General features: G+C 40.1%; 1 protein-coding gene and 2 non-coding genes across 3 annotated transcripts; all 3 read right to left on the bottom strand.

Annotated features, from left to right (window-relative positions):
• Nucleotides 1-340: 340 nt before the first annotated feature.
• polr1a (RNA polymerase I subunit A) lies at nt 341-25318 on the bottom strand. The gene is made up of 37 exons (XM_044040959.1): nt 25030-25318; nt 24546-24654; nt 23982-24077; nt 23520-23669; nt 23100-23210; nt 22675-22760; nt 22263-22351; nt 21290-21367; nt 21023-21158; nt 20772-20913; nt 20268-20429; nt 19928-20050; nt 19074-19301; nt 18847-18954; nt 18569-18715; nt 17396-17587; nt 17094-17243; nt 16082-16265; nt 15449-15531; nt 14795-14953; nt 14574-14672; nt 14315-14467; nt 14117-14199; nt 13849-14014; nt 10499-10622; nt 8905-9005; nt 8618-8817; nt 7955-8122; nt 6267-6402; nt 5961-6115; nt 5496-5619; nt 5254-5361; nt 4234-4506; nt 3093-3293; nt 2431-2548; nt 2163-2327; nt 341-933 (listed from the first exon to the last, which is right to left on the bottom strand). The coding sequence occupies exons 1-37, from the start codon at nt 25104-25106 to the stop codon at nt 824-826; spliced, it is 5094 nt and encodes a 1697-aa protein (XP_043896894.1). The 5' UTR covers nt 25107-25318; the 3' UTR covers nt 341-823.
• Nucleotides 11093-11229, bottom strand: LOC122779013. The gene has a single exon (XR_006361506.1). It is a non-coding gene; the product is annotated as a small nucleolar RNA SNORA5 (small nucleolar RNA).
• On the bottom strand, nt 15188-15324 carry LOC122779014. The gene has a single exon (XR_006361507.1). It is a non-coding gene; the product is annotated as a small nucleolar RNA SNORA5 (small nucleolar RNA).
• Nucleotides 25319-25380: the final 62 nt, after the last annotated feature.

The following is a 25380-nucleotide window of genomic DNA, read 5'->3' as shown; positions in this document are numbered from 1 at the left end:
TCACAACACCAGTGATTACATTACAGTCAATGTACTAACATTGTTCTTTGCCGTAACTGTATCTTCAAATCTCAATAATAAATATTTTTACTACTGTAATCCAAATAAGCAGTGACTTTGATAAACTTTACCCTTCATCCGCTTCATATGCTTTTATTGTGATCGTTCCATACCAAGACAAGCACTTTCACTTTGAAATTCTGTGAAATATAATTATATTTAATGCGAGGTCATGATGGAATTTTGTAATATAGGTTTTTAATAACAATCATTTATACCTTAAATGTTGTGTTGTTCATTGTCTTGTTCCATATGTTTTGTTATTGTTATAGATGTTTGGATCTTGTATCAGTCAAAATATAAATAACTGCACTGTTAACATTTTTCAAACTTAACTATTGACAGACTATACAGGGAAAGGGGGGAACAGGGAACACCACCACAGCGCCAAACATTAAAATATAATTGTATACACATTTAAAATTTTATTATTAAATACAGTAAAGAAAAAAACATTTTATAATTTGAAGGAATGACACCAATGTACGCTGGGTTGAGTTTTTGTGCTGGAAAGTCCCTCGAAGCATCTTTTTACAGATCCATACAGCAATTTCATTTATTTCTAGAAAAAAAGTCAACTGGTTTGACTGTGGGTGGCTTCCATTAATCATCAAAGCAACTAATTTGGAACTTTCCGTCACCCCACAAACATTACAGAACAAAGGGTATGATGAGAAATCTGTAATTCACAATGGTCAATAGGATTATTTTTGGTTACAAAAAAAAAAAAGTTTCTTTGTCAGAGAGTTGAAGTAAACAGTTCTCAGTTCTCCGACTGCAGCGGTTGTTTCAGTTCAAACAGTCCAGTTCCTCCTCGGACGACCTTCCCCACCACCAGGCAAGCCGACGGTGACACCAGCTGATCATGAGACCCTGAGAAAGGGAGGGGGAAATAGGAATCACGACTTGAGACTATCTTACAAAGACAGTATCTGCAGAATTTTCTTAAAACAAATATAGGTGGAGGCAGCATGTGACCACATTCCTGAGACACATTTTTTGATTATCATACTAAAACTATAATATGCTTAGATCTGCATCTAATTTACAGTTATAAACCAACAATTTCAGTGACATTTGGAGCAGGTTCATGGCTGGTGAGGAAGTGACTCAGATTCTGGTGAGGAAGTGAGTCAGATTCAGAAATATATGAACCCAAAAAGGTAGCTTGTACACTATTCTATTCAATTGGCAGCATGCACATTGACTACTTGTTATGTTTCATAACTTATCAGCATTCTTTACACACACATAGGTAAGGTACATATTTGGGTTAGAAAGCATGTTACATTAGCAGCGGCGAAAGAGAGAGTGAGAGAGCGCACTTGCTCGGCACCCGCAGCAGCAACAAGAACAGCAGCTAAAACTAATTTAACTAAAACTAATTTATTGTACAGAGAGGTGGACTAATGTATGTTATGTTATCATTATTAGATTTCATATTTTTCATGACAAGCCTCCCAACTGTGACTGTAATCCAAACCCTAAAATCAGGTCTTAACCCCCAAATAGCCCTTTGAAGTTGTGGGGTCCCCACAAGGTCAAAATGTCTTCATTTAGTCTGGTTTCCATGAATTCAGAGGACATTGACTTCCTGGAGACTTACTCTTACCCTAACTACTACTGGCCTAAGCCTAACCCTCACTTTATCCTAACATGTCTTCACCTTAAGATGTAATAATTTACATTATGGGAACTTGATTTTTATCTCCATAAAGAAGAGAAGACCCCACAATGTGACTGAGACATATCTAGAATACACGGTACAATCAGGCTGTTATCGAAAATGCCAGTGTGTATTTGAATTAAGGGTGTGGAAGCAGCACATCTACATGTGGCATGAATTCAAAAGGCTCCAAACTCTGAAGCTCTGCTGTAATCCAAATGCACTGTACTGAAGTTTGCCCTTTAACTGTAGTGTCATCACTTAGTGCTTCCCATTAATTATCCACATCAATTATCTAGACTGGTCCGCCATGGAATAATATTTGCTGTGTGCTCGCTTACTCTTACAGTTTAAGATCCTCAACTGCCTACTAGGTCACTCTCTCTGTCCATCTCTGATTCTCTTCTATTTCATAATATTGTCAACGTTATCTCACCCAGCATGGTGGCCTGTTTGAGGAACTTGTAACTGGTCTCAAAGGTCATCTGCTGGAGAGGAGAGGAGTTGGACCTGATGGCGTGTCGGTTTAACGGTTTATATACACCTTCAAAACACATGTAGTCCGCCACCAGAGACAGATGTCTGGGGTCCACCTCGATACCTGCGGATTAGAGACACAAAAGATACCAATCAAATGAGGAGAGGCTCTCAAAACCACGTTGACTGAGCTTTAATACAGATATAAATATATCGTGTTGACATACCATAGACAGCAAAGACATCTTTGATCTCCTTCTCTATGACCTTCAGACCAACCTCAATGCCATAGGTGTTAGCCATGGCATGGACCTCATTAGAGTACAGTCTGTTAATGTCCAAAATCTGAAGAAAGAAAGAGATCATCACGAAAAAATTGATGTGCAATCACATACGTATACAATGTACATTATTGTAATATTCAAATATAACCAGTCACTGTAAGCAGGTATTTCAATGTTTATGTTACCAAAACCATCAGTAATCTCTGCTTTGCAATTCTAAAAATCCACTCTACAGATGAGTAGATCAATAAATCTGTCAGATATCTGACAATAAAGCCTTAAACACTCAATTACAGTGTTGATGTGACTTATAAACATAACATATATGGCATATATTTGCCAATGGCACATTGAGTTGAATTCATTTTTAATTATTATTACATTTAAAATATTGTGGACACATTTAAATACATTTGAAACAAAAATTGCCGTGAAAAATTCAAATTCAAATTCAAAAAAAGGACTCATTAAAGAACAAAACAATGTGACCTCCTCTTAAACAAGCAACCTCTCAAATGAACATTTTGACAAATCAAAAAGCAATCAGAGGGAGTGTAATGTCTGTTATATGCCACTTTCTTCTTTTATTACCACTGCTTACGTACGTCACTGTACTTGAACATCTCGTGCATGTTGATGCCCTCTGTGTTGAGAACAGTCTCTTTTTCTCCCGTCTTTGTCGTGGCCTCACTCAGCAGACAGCGAGTCAGGCCCTTGGTCTCCATGATGACAGCGTTCTGGGCCACTGTTGTAAGTACTGAGGTCAGGTCAAAGTGCACCTTGCTGACCGGTAAGACCAGGTCCACCTGCAAACAAAGAGGAAGATGAAAGAATGGGTGAAAGAGTGAAGGGAAATAAACCTAAGATTGACAGACAGTTAAACCAGTTAAAGCCTTACAAAACTGTCTTTTAGGCAACATTGTGTAAAATACACACACAGCATATTGTCCAGTGTCCATATATCCAAACATAAAGTCATTACATTGTCAGCTTTTGTTGGAGATCCAATAGAAAACATACACAGTTAGAAGTAGGGTTTCTGAAGTGTGGTTGATACTGGCACAACCACACTGACTCATGAGCATGACACTTATAAATAGCCCAAGACACAGAACACTAACAACATGGCTGCCAGCAGGGACACAAGGAAAACCAGATTTTCATAACTTAACAAAAGGCTCACTGAATAAAATCTTCAAGTCTACAGAATCTTAAGAATATATTCACTGCCATCCATTTAACATCAGAACACACCAGTGTTCACACCACTGGAAGCATCAGCCTAACACCGTGCTGTGGTGCGACTCACTGTAACATTGGAGGGGCGAGTGTATCGAGGAAACTTGGAAACCCCAAACACTAACCAGAGGTTCCTGATAGGACATGGGGAGGAAGGAGGGGAATCACTGACAGCAGCTTAAAGCCAATAATAAGAGATTATTTAGCCGTCTATTCTGCCTTTGTACCGGAGGCGATTGCTCTAAGACAGCAAGGGAAGCGCTGCTTCCTCTAAAATGAGGGGGCTTAAATAAATAGCACTTGAAATGTGCTTCCCCTGTATCAAAGCCCAGCAACCACCACTGCTTTGTACAAATAGTTTTGTCTTTTCAATGGCTGACATGTGGCTATTAATAACCAAATCAATTTTAAAACACCAACTACACTGACAATATTTATTTTTAAGATAAAGCATTGTTGATTTTAGTTAAGTCATGTAAAAAACTGAGGTAACAGATGTGAACGCACCTCACACCAGAGTTCATGCTCGTGATCGTAGCAGTATCTTTCTATCGCTGTGTGCGTCTGCAGAACAGTGTTGACTCTCATCTGACTCATGGCCTCTTCTCCTCCACCTTTCTTTGTCTCTTTCCTCTTCTTCTTCTTCTTCTTCTTTTCCTCAGACTCTGGCAGCATCGACCTGTCTCGTGTTTCCTCCTCACATTCATCCTCCATCGGTTTGTTTTTATCTTCCACGTCCTCTTCTTCTCCATCGTCCTCCTCCTCACTCTCATAGTCCACCTGGGGAGAAAAAAAAAGACAGTCATTCTAATATAATGGTGGAAACCGCACAGATACTGACTGTATCACATCCCTCGTGATCACAATCTAATAAGAGTCATAATCACAGGGCTGCTTATTGTATTCTTATATTGTGCTGTACTATATCATAACGTGCAGTCTGAGGCCAGGCAGTGATGCAAGTACCACTGATATTACGCACTTATTATTCTCTATTTATTCAAATAAACTTCCTGTGTAGATGAGCTATGAGACAGTAGCTCTGTGTCAATTCAAGGACCTGCCTCTTTGAGAAGGTTGTCCTGTTCCGAAGTTCTCCTTACAATCAAAAAATAAACCCTCCCTGCCCAACCTATGCCAGGACTATTTCACACTGGAGACAAATGTTTTGAAAGTAGATATTGGCAACAGACCACAAGTGACATAGTAGGGAAATCTCCATTACACCATACTATTTAGCAGCACCCACCTGTACTATATCTTATTTTGTCTTTAGATTGTCTTTAATTTAAAAAAGGAAAACCATTTCCAAACTGACCTCTTTCCATTGTATGTGAGCAAATTCATTCACTGTTGTGTTCAGTGTTTCTTCCTTTTTGTCTTAGACAATTTGCAAATATAAATCCTTATTTTCATTCACAAAAAATGATATACTGTAGATCAAACAGAATAAAGTCATACTTTGATGACTAAAATAAAACTCCGGAACAGCCAAAGTCATTCCGCCACATGTGTCTCTCTTCATACCTCCTCTTCCTGTTTGCCTTTTCTCTTGGCGTCTGAAGCGTCAGCATCTCCTTCGTCCCCCTGGTCATCAACAATCTCCCTCTCCTCTTCTTCTTCCCCGTCATCTAACTGATGGATGACAACATGGAGGTTACATGAGATTTGTTTGGTTTGAGGAGTAACGGAAAAGCTCAGGATTATAAAAGTGAATCCTACAAATAGCTCTAGGGAGTAGTGAAAAAAAAACAATAAAAAAAACAGACCCCTGCTGTGTTTGCCATTCCATCATTATCATTGTCTCCAGGCGTCGCCTTTCTTGTCTCCACGGCGATGGAGGCAAGCTTTGCACTGCGCTTCTTGATTGCCTCAAGAAGGAGACGGAAAAATCTGGAGAGGACAGAAGAGAAGATGAAGTTATTATCAGGGTGGGAGAGGAACGACACACACACAGACAGACAGACAGACAGACAGACAGACAGACAGACAGACAGACAGACAAGCCAAGTCTATTCCAAGGACTCTGCATTGACCAGCTCATGCCTGAACTTAATCTCAACAAAACCATAACCAACCACTTTTAATCTTAAACATAGCCCCAGAAATGATTTTCTGCCTCATTAAGACCTGGTTTTGGTCTCCACTAGGACAAAAAATCTTAATATGGTCATGGTTTATACCACAAGAGGTAAAGAAGCAACACAAATGGGCACACACGCACAAACACACACCTTATTTCCATGTAGTGCAGGATCTGATGGGGCGAAAGCAATTTATCGTCACAGTAGCGATCAGGAGGCAGGAAGTGGAACGTGACCTTGAATGACCGCTGCCTTTGGTGTCCTTCTACCCTCAGTGACTCCAGCACATCCACTTTCTGCAGGACCTGCTCACACATAGAGTTGTTATCTCTCACACCTCCAAAAACACAGGGGAGGACATCTTCAAAATCAGACAGAGGAAGTTACTAAATCTCCAAACACACTTCATGTTTACATTTAAAGAGACACAGGAGATGAGAAGCTTCTTTTTTTTACCTCAGCCAGACACACCCTGGTGAGCTTCTTACGCAGAGTCTTTGCTCTCTTTAAGGCTTTCTTGTTGTTCAGGACTGGAACGCTCATCATGGGAGTTTTGATGTTGGAGCCGGCCACCATCAGGATTTCTCTCAGCCTGCAATGTAAAGACAGAGTGAGGAACAGTATTCCAGATTCCACATCATTGAACTGTGTCAGGAAACTCCCAAGTCTTTGAATTGTTTTATTATTTGCTCTTGCTTGTTTGCTGCACAATTTACCGTTACAGCAGAGCATCTGGATTTTAATCCCACAGTTCAATGTTTCAACACTGTAATTATAAGTCTTTGAATTTTTACTTGAATGCTAAAGTTTAAAGAAAGGTTTTCCTTAAATATTGTGTCCATTGTTTTAATCTGAAAGCAACAATTAATGAGTTTCTTTTTTTATATTTTTTATTTTTGTTTTGTGAGAGCATTACAATACAGCAATTACTTTCATTTCAGATAACAAACAATGGTATTTCTGCGACTCACAATTGAGATTTCAGTATACAAAACAGGAAACAAAATACAAAAAGTCAAATAAAAGCATACGTGAGAACTCAAACAAGTTGGGAAAGATAGCAAATAAAGAAATGTCCACCAGGGAGTTTTTTTGTTTTTTTTTTAAATAAATAAAATAAAACAATTCACACTAGTCGTCAGGCCAAATAAAACATTCAAGAATAAAGCATAAAAAAAAATAGCATACAGGATCATCCATTCAATACTTCTGCCTGTTCTAAACTAACATATCTTACCCATTTGGACCACAATTCGATAAATATGTTTTTCTGTAGGCGAATGGAGAAGGTAATCTGTTCCATGAGGTAAATGTCACTTACTATACTTATCCACTCCTGTATTGTAGGCGGATCAGGGAGAAGCCAACGCCGTGTCAGTGCCTTTTTACCAGCAGTTATCATAATACGAAATAAATATTCATCAGCTTGCCTGACCTGTGAATCCGAATTTCCTAAAAATAATGTAGAAAACTGCATAGGTAGATTAGTATTAAACATGCTGCCTAATACTTTGTGAAGCTCTGTCCAAAAGGATGTAACCACTGGGCATTCCCAAAAGATATGCCAATGATTGGCTTCCCGGTGTCCGCACAGTCTCCAGCACACAGCTTCACCTCCAGCAAAATGTGCCTTTTGTTTTGGTGTAATGAAAAAGCGTATCAAACACTTCCATCCAAACTCCCGCCATACATGAGAGCTGGTACATTTCCACTGGGATTGGCAAACACTGAGCCAATCCTCCTCAGATATTGTTAGATTACCCTCTCTCTCCCATTTTTCCCTAACATATCCTGTACTGTGTGTTTTTTTAGACAGTAGACCCTTATAAATTCTAGAGATGACACCCTTATTCGATTTACTTTGGTAAGCATCAATAAAAATTATCAATATTGGGTCATTAAGATCAGTGTCCTTTCTGATATGTTCAAAGCGGTTACGTACCTGGAGGAATCTAAAAAAATCTGTTCTTTCAAGGTTACAGTCTTCTAACAATTAATGAGTTTCAAACAAAGTAATGGACAGATGAATGGATGAATCATTTTACCATCTGTATAAGAAAAAAACCATGTTGTCCTAAATTGTGCAAACACAGTTTACACATAAAACAGTGAATAAATAGAGAGCAGGAGAGGAGGTATATTACCGAGGTATTCCCAAAGTCACGTTCATCTCTCCTCTGCCAGCAAAGTGGAAGGTGTTGAGGGTCATCTGGGTGGAGGGCTCACCTATGGACTGAGCAGCCAGCAGACCCACCGCTTCCCCCGGGTCACACAGTGAACGCTGCCATTTATAGTGCAACAGCCGGCGCAGGCTGACGACGCGGAGAGAGACAGGTGGACGATGCAAGACAAGTGAGAAAACAGGACGAGACAATGTCATCTCTCAGGACAAGAAACAAACTACAGTATACACATTAACTGTAATGTGACATATTATATAGTCGTTTTCAGACATGAACATGAAGGGAATTGAGTACGGACATTATCTGGATATGACGAGTACAGAATGAGATTGTCCAACAGCAGGAGAATTTCAGAAGAATCCCACAGTCCAAAAACATGCAAAGGTTAACTGGACACTGGGTGTCAATATGAGAATGAATGGTTGTTCATCTCATTCATTAATCCATTCATTCATCTGTGTGTTTTCCCTGCGATTGACTGACGACCAGTCCAGACTGTACCCCGTCTTTCACCCTGTGTCAGCTGGGATCGGCTCCAGCGGGCCCCGTGACCCTCGCATGGACGATGAAGCGGTAGACAATGAATGAGTGAGTGTTTAGTCTAACAACTCTCACATTCAGTACCTGTGGATGTCGACTTTATCTTGACTCGTCGTGCTTCTGCTCTGCAGATATTTCTCTGTGATTCTGTGGAAGTTCTCAGACACTGACCCAAAGCAGACGTCTGGTCTGAGCAAGCCCAGCGAGGGCTCGGGACAGCGCAAGGTCTTTCTGCTGTATTTTGATCTGCTATAATCATCCAGGGAATACCACTGCTGAGCCAGCTGTAGAGAGAGTAGAGTACAGAGTCCAGTTTCACTCCAGGTCATGCTGTACCTTCAAATCTGTTTCTCTTTGCTGTGTATAAATACCTGCAGGACAGCAGCAGCTCTGCCGCAGACATCTGGCCCTGCCGCTTGTTCGGCCTCTTTTAGTTTGGCCAACTTCTTCTGAGAATACAACAGGAACGCTCCTGACAAAGATAAAAACATTACATGGCAGAAGCTAATAAAAACAAAGTTCATGTATGAGAAGGGTTGAATGACATGGTATAATCTTATCTATATTTTTCATGAAAAAATGTATCAAAATCGTAAAGATTTGGCCCCAACGATTTTGGATTGAGATTGAATTCTTATAGCACTACATACTGTACATACATTTGATCTTTATCAAATAATTACAGCCTCTTTCAATTTGGACATTGCACTTGGTCGTATTGCAATTTAAATTATTTTGCAGGGATGCAACTATTCTAGATTTTGATGGTACCAATATAGATTGAGGCATTGCTGTTTTTCAAAACTACCCCGGAGTGGATATCATTTCATTTTGGAGAGCTCCTTTTCCTGCGTTGCTCCTATTGATTTGCAGTGTGCTGAAAAACCTGAGACTTATGGCGCATTTCCACCGGCTCTACTCGCCTCGGCACGGTTAGGTTGCATCTCCACTACAAAAAAGTACCTACTTTTACTTACCAGCCACCCACCTACCCACCCACACCCCCAGCAGCAATTTAGGTGAGACAATAGTAAAAAATAGATTTTATTTACCAAAGCTACATCTAATGCAGCGATATCAGCCCAATAATTCAGAAAAGACGCATTAACCTCACCTTCGTTGCGTCGATCGGACGCACACTAACCATTATCCAGCCTGTTTGTTGTCCCCCCTCCCAGTCTCTGCTACAGTGCACATAAAGTAATTGTGCTGCCCCATTGCAACAGAGCCTACATCATAACCAATGTTATAACAATATGTATAAACTTATTTTGCTCATAATGCAAAACATATGGTTTATCTCATTTATTTTAGTGCTATTTCTGTTACAATGTTGTGCCACAAAGTACTTAATTTGCTATTCAATTTATTTGAATGTATTTATTTTGGTGCCATTTACCTCATGATGTATAATGTTTTATGTTTGCATATTTTATTTTGCAAATATTAAAGTTGTCAGATTTGGACTTGTGTTTATGTCTTTCAGATGCATTTTCTACAGTTGTATAACCAGCTCATAACCAATGACGTGCAGTCAGGGGAGGCACAGCCTCATCATGACAAGTAAAATACTAACAATGATAAAAGACACTCAATTTGTCCACTTGACTGTTCTATAAATAATTTTTCTGTAAGATTTCAACATTTCTATGGTCAAAGCACTGAATTTACACATTTCCTGTTGAAATACACAGGAGAACGGTGAAGTGAGGCAGCGATGAGCTGTGCCACACACACTGACTGATGAAGGCAGTTGGCGCATGCCCATAACTGCCTCTCTTTATATCGCCAATATACATGTTTTGATTATACATGTACTACACATGCTGATGTCAAAAGTAAGATAATAAATAATAATAAAAAAATAATCAGCCAAAAAAAACCAAAAACAAATTTGACCTTATATTAATGCATATTACATTGAAAACCGAGCAACATCACTGTAATGATTCTTTTTTTATGTACCTCTGCGTGGACAGGCCATCTCTCTCTTTGCTTTCCAGCGTTGGATGGCTGCAAAGTGTTGACTCGCAGCCAGTGGATCCAAACGTGACAAAACATTGTCCAGGTCCTGGGACCTCTGGATGACCTGACAAAAAGAGGAAATCAATGATTTCACGTTATCGTCCCCCTGCTGTGTAGGAATCCAAACACTTAAGAGAGCAACACTGCTAAAAGAAGACTGAGCGTTAACTATGATTAAACCGTTTTTTTTGTTTTGTTTTTTAAATCAGCATTAAAAAAAACTGTCCTGGTCAGGAGAGACATGAGTGTGGACGAATAAATGCAACAGTGAAATGCACAAACAGACATCCTATTGAGATATTCACGTGTCACCTGGATGAGTATGAAAACAGCATCATAAAGGCTTTAACCAGCCCAGAGGAAGAACAGCATGCATTACTTATCCAGGTTACAAAAACACTGGCGAGATAACATGCATGTGTATTGTATCATTGACTTATTTTAATCTGCAATGGACCCTCTTGTTATTTGGGAGGAATAGGAAGTAAATACAATTAATATTTGATATCAATAAATAAAATATTACAGGGCTTTGTTTGTGTGTAGTACATATTTATCCCCAGCAGCCATGTTGAAGCACTGTGGGGCCCATGAACTACACCTTCACTGTGGCAGCCATTTTGGCCAGTGGCGTCCACTGAGGAGGAAGCACTGAATTTGACAAGGCTGCCATCTTTAAAAGCTAATCTTCCTGTGGAGGAGTCCAACACAACGTGATGATGAACGTATTAGAGTTACTCTCTATAAAATAAACAATATGAGACTCAACAAACTGGTGAAAAAACTCACATGTTAACATGCAACTGATGAACACTGAGTCAGACCAGTGTAAGTGGAATTATAATGACAAGGTTTCACACCTGCTTTGATTGACATGAAGGTAACATTATCATTAAAAAGACCTTTTCTCATAACTGCTTTGAGATCATTTGTTGTTTCACACTTTATCCTCCACATGAATGTCAAAGGGAACTGGAGCCAATCCCAGCTGACACAGGGGGAACACCTGCCTTGACTGGTCACCAGTCCATCGCAGGGCAAACATACATAGACAAGCAAACATTCACTTCTCACATTCACTGTGAGTGTTCAATTAACTGTGGCATGTTTTTGGACTGTGGGAGGAAACCAGGGAACCGAGAGAGAGGCGCTGGATGCTAATGTAATGTCTAACCATAGAGAGGAGTAGGATAGCAACATGTGGAAAGCCCACTGTGCATGTGGTTGGTCAGATACTGAATGTTTGTTTTGATATTTGTTTGTCTGGAGCCGTTTATAATTACTTTAATTATCAATTGATCATTTGAATAATTATACCGTTTGTGCAATATGAGACGCGAGGAAGGCACAAAGTCAGTCAAAGCAAGAGAGCAACAAGAGCTGTAATCTGACACCACACAACAGTCAACATCTGACCAATCACCAGTCACGGGCTGCAGGTGAAGAGATGATGTGCAAGAGACACCATGAGTGTGGAGCATCAAAGAGGGAAAAACAAGAACACAAGAAGAACCTCGCACTTCAGTTGAAGGACAGTATGTTGTTGAAATAAACACCTTATCTGCTAGTCATAACAACATAGCTGACTCCATCTGGACTTAAACTGGAGATAAAATTATTTTCCATTAGTTTATTGAGTGTCATGTCTTTGTCTGCACTATGCATTCAATTCTGTTGAACAGGAGCGGTAAATTGTCCAGCTGGTGGTCTTATACTGTATTTATTATGGAGCTATAGCTTAATATCGACATCTGCTGGGGAATTTAACTCATTACAGTCATAGCTTTCATGAGACATTACAGAGGAATGGTGATAGAATGTGTAATGTGTAATTGATTTATTTTGATGTCTGTTTTGTCTGTAAACATTTAAAAAAAGGTTTTCATGAGCTGAGAAAAACAACCTGTGTGCAGCATTATATCCTGATATACAGTATCTCATATATCGGGCTATAGCCTCGCTATATATCACCCAGCCTTTCAGAAATATTGATTTGATTTATATCGTGACAAATATCGATACTAAATGATGTATAAAAAAAGAATATCTGTATGTGACATTGAAGAGTAAACTGTGTACAATGTAAGATATTAAGTCATTATCATACAGGTCAAAATCCCATCAGCATTACTAATTAGGGATGCACCGAATATATTCGGCCGAATATTGCAAAAAAAGCCACATTCGGCCTTCGGTGGAGTGAGTTAAAAGCAAGGCCGAATAGTGGCGTGTGACGCAATCAAACAACGACCAGTGACGCGGTGACCCGGCGCCTTCGGTAAAATGTCGGCAGTGTGGAGATATTTTAAGTGTTGGAGAGCGAGAAAAGAATTGCAGTTTGCAACGAGTGTTCAACCAAACTATCTCGAGGGGGTGTCTCTGCAAAGACCTTTAGCACTACTGCTTTAATTTTTCATTTAAAAGCCAAACACCCTGAACAGCATGCTGAGTACGAGAGAGAGACGGCTGCAGCAGCTAAAAGGAAATCTTGTCACAGCACGCCCACTCCGTCCGTGCAAGACGTCTTTGAAAAGACGAAAAAGTTTGCGAATGACAGTGCCAAAGCAAACGGAATCACAAAGAAGGTAATGGAGTTCATGGCTTTGGATGATCAACCGTTTAGTGTTGTGGAGGACATTGGCTTTCGGAGGCTTGTGCAGTACATTGAGCCCTGTTACACGATACCGAGCAGACGGTATTTCTCGGATTTGTGCTTACCAGAGATGTATGACAGTGTTCCAACTCGCGTCCACGAGCTCTTGGTTAAAGACAATGATATGTTGATGCTGTGTACCTGTATAAGTGTATGAGGTTACAAGCACACACTTATTGCGATTTACTTGAGCCTTCTGTTTACATTATTAGCCTGCTGTGGCTAAGCAGACTTGCCAAAAAGACAATAATTCATTTGTTGTGAGTTTATCCACTGCACTTTAGTTTTTTGGAATACATGTTTTGTTTGAAGGCCTAATATAAATGAAAAATCTTTGTGCTTTTTTTTTGAAAAGAAAAGCCTACTGGAATGTTTAAAAATGTCATTATCAATAAACATTTACTTTCTTGGAATAACATGTCTAAAAATGTATTCTAGGCTATTAATGCAATATAAAAAAAATAATGAAAAAATTAACAACCGCATTCAATATTCGGTATTTGGTATTCGGTATTCGGCCACACATTTAAATTTTATTCGGCTTCGGCCACAAATTTTCATTTCGGTGCATCCCTATTACTAATCTAAACTTCATGAGTTATAGCATCTTCACAACAACACTGTGTTTGTGTTTTACCTCGTAGTTGTCTTCTATGAAGGGGAACTGTTGCTGCTGCAGGAACGGAGTCTTGGGGATTTCTAGCCCATCTTCACCGTAGAGGAACTGGACCACAGACCCATCACTGTCCCTCACCGTCAGATCGTATTGCACTACCAAACCCTCCAGATGCTTTATAACACATCTGCAGAGGAGAAGGAGTTGACGGGGGAACAGAGGAAAAGGGGGACACTCACATGACCACATTCTAGTTTGCAGCCTATTGTCAATGAAGCAGTGTAGTTACCTCTGCAGGTATCCAGATCTGGAGGTTTTCACGGCTGTGTCGACCAGTCCTTCTCTGCCAGCCATGCAGTGGAAGAAAAACTCCTGAACACAAGCAAGTCACACACACACACAGAAGTAAAGCAATGTATCATAATGTGTAGGAAGAGCTGTAAGTCCTGTACTCTGCACAAACACACTCAGAACCCCCTGCATGTACCTGTGGTTTGATGCCTGTGAGGAATCTTCCAGAGACAAAGCCTCCAGCACCCGGAGCAGGGTCATACGGTTGGAAACATGGCAAGAATTTGCCAGATGGCATCAATGGAGGCCTGCGGCCTTCCAACTCAATCTGACCAAGCAGACACGATATCTGACAGACAAAGAGACAACAAATGAAGGGCCTGAAGTTATGAAAAATACAGAAATTCAGATGTCATAAACATGACAGTGGTGGTGGAGGAGGTGGGGTTTTGTACCTGCATGGTGTTAACAGTAGATCCTTTGGCTCCTGATTGGACCATCAGCTGAAGGTTGTTGTCTGGGAAAGACGTGTGGAGTCCAATTGGCATACACACCTACAAACACACAGTACTTGTTGACCGGAAGTGAGAGGAAATCACACGTGACAAAAATCCCCTGGCAGAGTATGTGGTCAGCAACACCATGATACTCTTTGCTACTTCTGTTGCTAGGTTACCTTGTTGATGTCGTTGTTCACTTGGTTGGCCACTTCTTTGAATTTGTGGTCGGCCATGATGAAATCTCTCTGGTCTGGGTCGAGGTGAGCGTCCTGCCAGCGACTCTGAGCCTCAGTTTGATCCACATTGGAGGGCAGGTTGAAAGCTGCCTGGAGGGCCTGAAAAAGACACAAAGAGAATTCACTGTTTTCAACTAAAATAAAGCAAACCTCAAATAAATCACAGTGGTAATATAGAGATTTGATGATTTCAAATAGCACATTTAGGCACAACATATTTAACAGTGCAACATTGCCCTGTAGACTATAATATTCGTGTCATGCCCATTTTTCACAGGTCAGTCTCTAGCTTATAACAACAATCCATTCTAGTACAATGCTGTGTCAGCTAATGTTTGTGTGTAGTACATATTTATCCCCAGCAGCCATGTTGAAGCACTGTGGAGCCCATGAACTACACCTTCACTGTGGCAGCCATTTTGGCCAGTGGCGTCCACTGAGGGGGAAGCACTGAATTTGACAAGGCTGCCATCTTTAAAAGCTAATTTTCCTCTTTCCTCTTGAGTCTGACACAATGTGATGATGAACGTATTAGATTTACTCTCTATAAAATACTCAATACTCAATACTCAACATGTTGGTGATAAAACTCACTTTGGCGCCAATATTAAGTGACCCTTTAATGATCTTTTTCCTCTGCTTATTAGCTCCTGGTTTGACCAGAATGTCCTCCACACCTGGAGACAAAAAAGACAAAAAAAACATCAACACGATTCTCATGCTTTATCCTCAATAAACTGCACATAGCACATCACCGCCCTACATCACCAATGGCTTGATGTGAGGACATTTACAGTGAGGCTACAAAGTAGTGAGCGCCGGAGACGCCCGCAGCTTATCGGCTGAGTCTCTGATCGTTAAGAGTTGTGTAGCCTAGGATTGTTTTATAGGAACATGTCAGAAGCTGTTTCACACAAGTGCATGTGGCACAGAAATAATACTATAGAAACAATACGGGGATGATGTTGATTATGGGGTGTGTGTGTGTGTGTGTGTGCGCGCGCGCCTGCAGTTAATGAGGCGCGTGCAGAGAGCCTGCTACCGCTGCTGAAAAAAGTCCTAGAGGAAACACTGCACCACTCAATGCACGAGATAAGCATAAGTAAACCTGACAGTGGAAACTGTGGAAGTGCTGGCCAGTTCATAATTTTGTTATGTTGTTATGCTGGAGCTGTACTGGTGTGAAAGTGGTTTGTGAGGATTTATGTGTGTTTTTATTCATCTTACCCAAAGTAAAACCTCTGTACAGCTGCAGGTATGCAGTGAAGAGTCGAGCCAGGCAGCTGAGCAGCTTGCCGCTGGTCTCTCCTCCGTACAGCTCATAGCAGCAGTGGACCAGACCATAGGCTGAGGAGCCATAGTGAGCTTTGTCCAGAACCCCAACCAGCAGCTCCCCATGACGAATCACCACCTGGAAGAGAACGACAAATGAAAGCTTCAAAAATTAAAACCACTTCATTTAATGTCTCACTTTGGACTTTGTTCCCAACTACTTACACATCTTGCTTACCCTGATTGATGCATATTTGACACTAGGGCTGCAACAAAGATTAAACAATCATGCAACAATCGATTAAAACCGATTACAATCTATTATAAAAATAGTTGAGAACTAATTTAATAATCTATTAATTGGGTCTACATTATTACATGTTCAGTTCCTACCCCCTAATGTGGGGCAGAAAGCCAACCAAAGCTGTGGCAGTAAGCGCCATTAAGCTGGATGCCGACCGCAGTAAAAGAAGAGAAGAGAACCAATGCGTGAACCTTGTGTAGCTCACGTGACGCGATTCTGGAAGAAGCGTTTGAAAAAGGCGGACACAGCAGAGAATAACATTAGCAGAGAGAAAAATGTCGTCAAACGTATGGGAGTACTTTAAATTAAGAACAGCATTAGGTGCAAAATGTGCACAGCTGATCTCACATGGCACGGCAACAAAACTAAAGAAAACAGGGCATTTCTGTCCATTAAGTTTGTTTTTAAATCGGCCTGAAATCGGACATACATTTGCAGAAAAGGGTAGATACATTTGACGTTAATTAGCTAAATAACGTTGTATAACGTGACGCTGTTTTTAGAGAAAGTGTTTTTTTTCCCCTTTTTAGCTCATTAATAAATCGATTAACTTGATACATTTTACTTTAATTCTTCACGTTTCAGTATTACTTACAAAAGCCAAGTAAATGTGCATTGATTCTGAGTTTGAAAGCAAGTTTAGAAGGTGAAATCTTTATGTACCTGTGAGTCACACATGGTGTCAGGTTTGTATCCTGGAGCGGAGCGAGGTGGGACTTGGATCCACGCCTTGCTGGGGATTTTTGATTTACCGACCAGGTTGAGAGGAACAGCTTTCGCTGGGATGACATTCAGCAGGAGAGTCGACACCACCTACAGAGTTCATACAAGAAAATGAATAAGTATATTAATGCACCCAAACTTGTTTTTTTAAATCAAGGGACCATGCAGAAAATCCTAGAGATCCACTGCTTTAAGGTTTCACAGTTATAAAACAAATCGGAAAGAGTCATGTCTTTGTTCACCTGCTTGCCCGTCCACAGCTGCTGAGGTCTGAGTATGGCCGGGGGCAGCAGTTTCACTCTGCCTGGCTTGTCAGTCAGTCCTCGGTATACCAACTCAGTGTATTGGTCCCGAGTGAAGAAACAGCCTCGTATTGTCATTCTTGTTCCTGACACCATATGGTCCTGGATCAGACCTGCTAAAGGTTTACCATCCTAGAGACAGAGAGAGAGAGACACACAGAGAGAGAGAAAGACAGAGAGAGCTTTCTCATCAGTGTATGTGAAAGAACAACAATGCGCAACAGTACAAATAGCAGCAATGCAGCATAATAACAAAATGCTATTATCATCACTAATGTTACATGTAAGTAGATTATGATATCATATGACTGTCACATGGTCAACTGTTATGTATTTCAAATCAAGGACTACATATTGAAGTGATTTGAAAATCGAAATTTACGATGATATTTCTGTGTCCACACAGTCCTGATAAACATCACAGTCACATCTGTGGAAAAATCTAACATAAATCACTTAATAATCTAACCTAATAATCTGTAAGTAGCCTTAACCCTGGAAATGTGAACATGGTCTATAAAAATAGCACATGGAAACACAGCTTGCTAAAAAAAAAAAACAACACACACACACACATGCAGAAATAGATGTTATTAAAATGAAAGAAAAATACACAATAAAGCATTAAAAGAAGTTCAGTCCATTATAACTGCACAAGTTAGAATTCAGTGGTTGAGGGAGTCATCTTTCAACTTGTTGTGGGTTCGATTGCATAATAATTAAGCCCACATTGTTCCCGACTGCTATACCGGGAGTATGTGAATGGGTATAAAGGCGTGCGATAGGAAACACGCTGCCCATAGATGCGATGTATGAAGGTGTGAGTAAATGGGTGAATGGCAGCTTTGAGTGGTCATCAAGACTAGAAACGTGCTACCTACATACAGACCATTTACCATTTATTGTGAAGCCTAATGGCAGAGGGAAGAAAGATCTTCACAGCTGACCAGTTCTGCAGCTCAGTGAAATGAGTTGTCCACTGCGACTGGTTCTCAGAGGCCAGGACACTGTTATTTAAAGTTCTGTTTGTTTTGTGTCAGGTGACCAAAGACAGACTTCTCGAATGGCGGGAGTCATGTGACAGCCGGGCGTCTGCATTGTGTAAACACCCACCTTGGGGACGAGGTACTGTTGATCAGTGCTGACTAGAGTGTAAGCTTCTGCTCTGCCCAGCTCATTCTGAGGGAAGTGAGCGTTCATCTCGTCTCCATCAAAGTCAGCATTGTAAGCCTTGCAGTTGGCATAGTGAAGCCTTAAAACCTGCAACGTCAAGTGGAGATAAAATCAAATTTGTTAAAGAAAAAATTAAAAAGATTTTATTTCACTCTGCCTTTGTAATAAATTGCAGTAAAAACAAATGAGCATGGACCGATTGGATGTTTGGATGTTACCTTCTCTCCTGGCAGGATGCGGGCACTGTGGGCTTGTATGGAAGGTCTGTGCAGAGTTGGTTGTCTGTTTAGTAACAAAACATCTCCATTCTTTATATGACGATTCACCTGGAAACACACAAAAAAGTGTGAGTGAGTCGCATGCTACACAGTGTAAGCCTAAAAGGGTAAACTAAAAAAATGACATGTAACAGTGCACCAGGGTTTATGTTTGAGAGCAAACTCACTATCTTCACTGGTATCTTGTGTGGACCAGGACAGGGCGTCAACAGTTGCTTGGCAACTGCTTCTCTCTGAGCAAGATTAGAGGCTGATAAGATGGTTTTCTTGCCATCCTCATTGATCACCAAGGAAGCACCGGGGTGGACGTTGGGCCCATTGAGGACAGCCTGACGAAGCTCCTTCACGTTCCATGGAGTGACGGGCTGAGGGTACGTTAGCTTGGTGGCAAACACCTGCACAAACACATAAACATGTTCAGTTTGACTCCAGAACAACGCTGCCCCCCCCCAGGCATGGCTGAATACCACTCAGTCTTCTCATCTTTTTGTTAAACAACAAACCTGCTGCCAACATAGCCATAACCAGTGCTTTCAAAAACTCTATAGCGTCTCATGGCTGAGTCGGCGAAAAAACTGTTGTTGGAGGAAGCGACTGACCGAACGAGGGGTCACAACATCAAACCGACTTTATTCAAATGGTGAGAATTGAAAAACTAAGAAGCATGCAAAACAGATGCTGACCGGCATGGGCATGGCTCTACGGCTCGTGTTTGCCATCTCTGTTGAAAACAAATGCGTTTTTTTTTTTTTTACAACAGCGAGGAGAAAGCAGGTAGAATGTAGATGGATGGATGTTTACTTGTCATAAAAAATATGTACTCTGAAACTGTAGAGGAATAGGCAAAAAAGTGACCGGACAAGAAAAGTTCAGCTTAATGGTTTATGGATCATACAGGATATTACGTTCCTCTTCTTCTGATATTCTGTTCAGACATTTTGACCAGTATGGGACTGGAAAAATGAACATATTCCTTGTTTCCCCTTCAACAAGACAACTTAGAGATGGGAGTGAGATGTACCATGGGTATTCCGATCTCGTTGGTTCCTATGTACATGTCCGGACAGATGACAGATCGTGCAGCGTAGTCCACTCGTTTGCCCATCATGTGTTTCCTAAACAATCCCTCCTTCTTTTCCAAGATCTGAGAAAGAGCAAACAATGATGCAGCTTTGATTTGTTAATCCATCAACAATTGGACTTTATTTAGATTAAATGCTGAAAAACAAAATCTATGCTGTGTAGTTGTTAATCCATGATGCAGGCTATATGGGAAGTATACTGTAATGGTGCTGACTTGGGTGCTGCACTGGTTAAATGTGTACAGCACCAAAGTCTAACTTCTGTGTCTGGTGTGATACCTGTCTGATTCCAGGGTATTTCTCAGTCATCATTTTGTCCATGTCACTGTCGAAAACAATGTTGACATGGGTCTGTAGTCGGATCCAGATGTTGTAGAGTTTATCTGTCAGTGTCTGCCCGGGGATCACCAACAGAAATGACTGATCATTCTGTTCAGGAGCCTGAAAACCATGAGGACACAAGATCAGATCACCATCTCCTGCACTGCACCACAGAAAAAACCAACACTTAACAAGGATCTTTATAAAACCCTAATGTAAATTCCAGGTCATCGTGTGAACACTTTGCTCCAGTCTCATTTTACCCCTAAACCTTCCTCTAGCCTTACGCCCTTTACCCTTGCAACTGCGTTACAAGAGGTAGTGATTAAAATCCATCCCTATGAAATGGGAAGCAACTTCAAGAACGTGACTCATCATCACACAGGCAGACGGAACATGTTTTTGCCAGAGATTCAACATGGCGTCTATGAGTAAAGAGTAAGATGATATTGACTGTCTTACCACTTCTTCTTGAGGATTTTTCTCCCCAGCTATAAGAGCCAGAAGTTTCCTGATGATCCCACAGTCCTTCATGACCGCCTGCATGTTGACGGTCTGACCGTTGGTAAACATCTGGTCACCAATTCGATTGATTGGACGATATCTGACAGGTAGCGGACAAGGATAAAATAAGGCAGTGTAATCACACAACCTTAGTAAGACCAGCTCTGACTCGATCTGACCTGAATTTGATTTTAAATCTAACACTGTACCTGCATGGTGGGACCACAAGCAACTCCAGGAAGAAAAGGTCAGGGCAGAAACCCTTCTCTACCTCCTTTGATGCCGTTGCCGCCTCTGATGGAGTGGCCTCTTCCACCCCTGAGAACAGACACTTCAAGAAGAAACCTGGAAATAAAAGAGGAGGAAGAGAGTTGAGTTTGCTTCTCATTAGATGAGGACGCTCTGATGATGTGATGTAATCCGGCACTGTTACAAAGTAGTGGGATGTATCGAGAACAGTCATTCTGATGACCTACCTTCTGTTTCCCACAGTTTATTGATGTGTTCTCGAGCAGTACTAGCAGTCAGATACACTCTCTTTCCAGCCAGAAGATCTGATGCACAAAGACATGAACCATGATAAAGATTAGGCCAAAAATAAAATCATGTTTTAAGCTAAAAATAAACTTTTACCTGTCAGTCTGCAGACAACAGGCCAAACGAAGAAGCTCACAGGAGAAACCTTCATTTCAAACGTCCATTTGCGTGTACCATTTAAAGCAAATTTCCATTTCTAAATGAACCATCAACTGTTTGATAATCAGTTTAATATAGGTCTGTAACGATTATTAATCAATGATCATATTACTATTATTAATAATCAAGAAAATAATTGACTAATTAATTGATTATGAAAATAGTTGCAGCCCTGACTTCAATTGCTGCTCAAATATTACTTTAAAAATAGTGAACAGAAAAAATTGTATGAATGTCCTGGATATACAATAATAACATAATAAATATTGTTTATGATGTTTATGTTTATGATTTATTGAGTTAAATATGGAATGTTGACTTTGATGTGACAAATGTTTATATGATTTACATTTATGCATTTATCTTATTATTAAGAAAGGAGCAGGTAGAAAAGCTGTCTTCTTCCTGCTCCATTCTTTTGTTAATTAATGGTATGTAGTTTTTGTGAAATTTGTAAATGAACATGAGTGGAAAAAATTAATTAATAAAGTAAATTGGAAAAACTATTAAGACCTATTTGTTGTGTACACACACACACACACACACACACACACACACACACACACACACACACACACACACACACACACACACACACACACACACACACACACACACACACACAGGTATGGGCAGATGGTGCACCGGATGTAAAATGGGCACCACGCACAGGCCCGTTCCCATAGATGTGTCCATCACTCAGCAGTTAATCATATGACCAAAGAAGTAAATAATACAAAAGCTATTACTCACCCTCTGTGTCCTCAGTGGTCTGTGCGCCTGATGGCATTGTGACTATCAGCTTACTGTTGTGCTCACGACGCACTGTAATTCTGCCACTCCTGCACACACAAACAAACACACAGAGAAAACACAATTACAGCGGGAAGTAAATACTTAAGAATTTGTTTTAGCAGACAGAAAGTACACATTACTACATTACTACTGTCCTCCCTAAAGATTTAGCCTCATGGTATGACTTTAACTCAATGGCTGCCATTGACTGCTATAGATGTCAATTCGGCCACTGCTCTGAAAATGGCTGGCAGCCAATGAGGTGAAGATGAATAGTGACTGATGACCTTGCGAGGAAGGGTAATGTAGTGACACTGTTGGAAACTGTGCTTTGAATGATTTCTCCAGTAATCAAGCAATATCAAGTTACCTGCATAATGGACATTTCCTAGATGTCATTTGGATCCTCCAAAAGTCATTTATCAGACTGCTCTTCTTTTCAACAAGGTGTTTAATCTGAAACACAAATTTACACATGGTATGGTGTTATACAATTGTTTGCATATTTTGAATATTATTAAAACGTGTTTTAGGTGTATATATAGTGCCGTCAAAAAGTATTTGCCCCCTTTCAGATTTCCTCCTTTTTTGCATAATACTCACACTTAAAGGTTTCAAATCCTCAAACAAAATGTAATATTAGAAAAAGATACACAGATAAATACATAATGCAGTTTTTAAATGATAATTTCACATATTAAAAGGAAACAAATGTATGTGAAAAAGTTATTTTGTATGTGTTCCGATTTGAATGCGAGTGTGCCAACATGTGTTAGAGAGTGAGTGGCTACTCACTGGATTTGTGACGTTTGAACTTTCAGCATTCACTCCAAGTACTGAGTCTGTAAACTCCTTTAGAACCTGCTCAATCTCATCTCCAGAGGCTTTGGGAGTCACCTCCAGGTACTGAAACAACAATTTACACAAATGCATAAACCAAATTGAATAACATTAGTCAACAGAGAAGCATTGTTTAAACCAAACAGACAAATGACAATTACTTACATATTCACCACAAATGAATGTGTGAACCTATTTTACAATTCCTCACAACACCCAGTTTGCTCTTGTAGATGGATTCTTTAAATTTTAATACATATTAGTTACTTTTTTGTTTTGTTTTTTTACTGAATGTGTTACTTTTTACTGAATGTGTTACTATATAGTGCTGCTAAAGTGAGTTTCCATAGAAAGAGAAGAGAAAGTGAAACACACCTGGTTGAGAACTTGTTCTATCTGATAGACCTCCTGCATGGCTCCATGATCCAACAACTTCAGCTGGTTCAGCAGCAGGTGGATGGCAGCTCTGGGGCATGTTAATGTGTGACACGACAGACAGGAACCCCGAATCAACAGGTAGAGTTTCTGATAAAGGAGTGTTCCAGAAAAGGGGAAATGTTCTTAAGTTCATCAGAACAAGATTAACAAATAATGGTTTCCAAAAATTCAGAGGTTTGAACATTTGAACATTAGCTAGGACGTAGCACAATATGAGGTAAACAAAATGTTTGGCCCAGTTACCAATAAATGATTATGATCTCATTAATGATCCAAATTATTATGATAAACTCATCATTGTTATAGCGCTGTAAAAAAAAAATCTATATTGACCCCAGAGTTTGGTCAAGTAATAGACAAGCATAAACACATGTATAGTGTCTTTGTGGACATGCTTACATCAAAGAACAGTGGGTTGTACACAGGTAAAGGTAGCTCCACATGCCCCAGATGACCTGGACATGCGTTGAAACCCTGACAGCAGGTTGAACACACCTGGAGAAAACAATTAAATGACACACAAAACACACATAAAAATCGATTTAGGCAAAATGCTGAAACTTTCTGACTCAAAACATTCTGCTCCAACACTAAAGTTGCAACAATGAATCGATTATTAATCTATAATTGATCAACTACTCAATTAATGGCCAACTCTTTATTTAATTAATTAAGTAACTCATTTAAACATTTGAGGGCTTAAAAATTTGGTCTTCAATTTTTCAGCTTCTTAAATGTTATTTTCTGTTTTACTTTGCTCCACTATACCAAAGAAACCTCAAAAAAATAAAAATCTTTGGCTTTGTGTTCCTACAAAACACCAACTCATTAAAGTAAACAACAAAAGGTAAAACCACAGGTCAGAGGCTGATGTACAAGACGTCACAGATGTGCCACATCTGTATTGTAAAAAAAACAACAACCAGAATCTATGTTGTGATTTTGGTACAGATGGAGACAGACCTCTTTGTTGTCTGCTGGTCCTAGAGCCAGATCGTACAGACTGTTTGGGGCCACATTCCCAACTCCATCGAGGAACCTGAAGTTGGTGATCGTTTTCACACTCAGCTTTCTGGACAACAGGTGGGACAGAAACATGACTCTTAGAAGCTGCTTTCCCAGTTGATACTGAATTCTCTGCAGGGCCCTCATCTGTATACCACTGCATGGTGTGATTCAATACCGCTTTTATAGTGTTTACGATCCTGAAGATCTGAAGACAAGTGAACCCCAGTGTCAGAGCTGATATGAATAGAATACATAACCTTAATAACATTCCCTACTTCCAAACACCCTGAAGTGGATGGATTTAGAGCAATATTAACACATATTACGACATATTAAATAGGTATTATAAGCAGTGACACTATAACACGATAACATGCTACCATGATTGTTTTGAACTCGTGTTTAGCATTGAGCCAAAAGCTAATAAGTTAACTCTCACCTTATCTCTTCGGCGGAGTACATGCCGAACGACATGCCCTCCAGGCGCCGCCATGGCACATCTTTTTCAAACAACATTTTGGACAATTATGGAGACTTCTGTAGTTTACTGGTGTAAATTCATTGCGTATAGTTGAAAAATATGCGACGAGGAGCTGCTCCACTTCCACACACGTGTGGCAGTCTGAGGACAGACCAAACATGGAATTACATGGGGGGTGTAAAACACAGCCGACTAAGCTTCTCACCAAACCTATTGGATATTCAGTTTTTGAATTGCATAAATGATGAGATTAATCGTTGTATCTAAAATGATGTCCAAAAAACCTCAGTAGTTTTTCTTCAAACGATA

The sequence above is a fragment of the Solea senegalensis genome, linkage group LG12 (assembly GCF_019176455.1).
Source record: "Solea senegalensis isolate Sse05_10M linkage group LG12, IFAPA_SoseM_1, whole genome shotgun sequence".
NCBI classification, from domain to species: Eukaryota; Metazoa; Chordata; class Actinopteri; order Pleuronectiformes; family Soleidae; genus Solea; species Solea senegalensis.
Note: the sequence above shows the minus strand (reverse complement) of the source record. Positions and strands in the feature narration are given on the sequence as shown.

What these genes read in the sequence shown, in the direction of transcription:
- polr1a (XM_044040959.1), bottom strand. Translation starts at nt 25,106, where the DNA reads ATGTTGTTTGAAAAAGATGTGCCATGGCGGCGCCTGGAGGGCATGTCG. An exon ending in TACTCCGCCGAAGAGATAAG is followed by an intron (nt 24,655 to 25,029) that starts GTGAGAGTTAAC and finishes CCTGTTGTCCAG; the next exon opens with AAAGCTGAGTGTGAAAACGA. An exon ending in AACAGTACCTCGTCCCCAAG is followed by an intron (nt 17,588 to 18,568) that starts GTGGGTGTTTAC and finishes CTCTGTCTCTAG; the next exon opens with GATGGTAAACCTTTAGCAGG.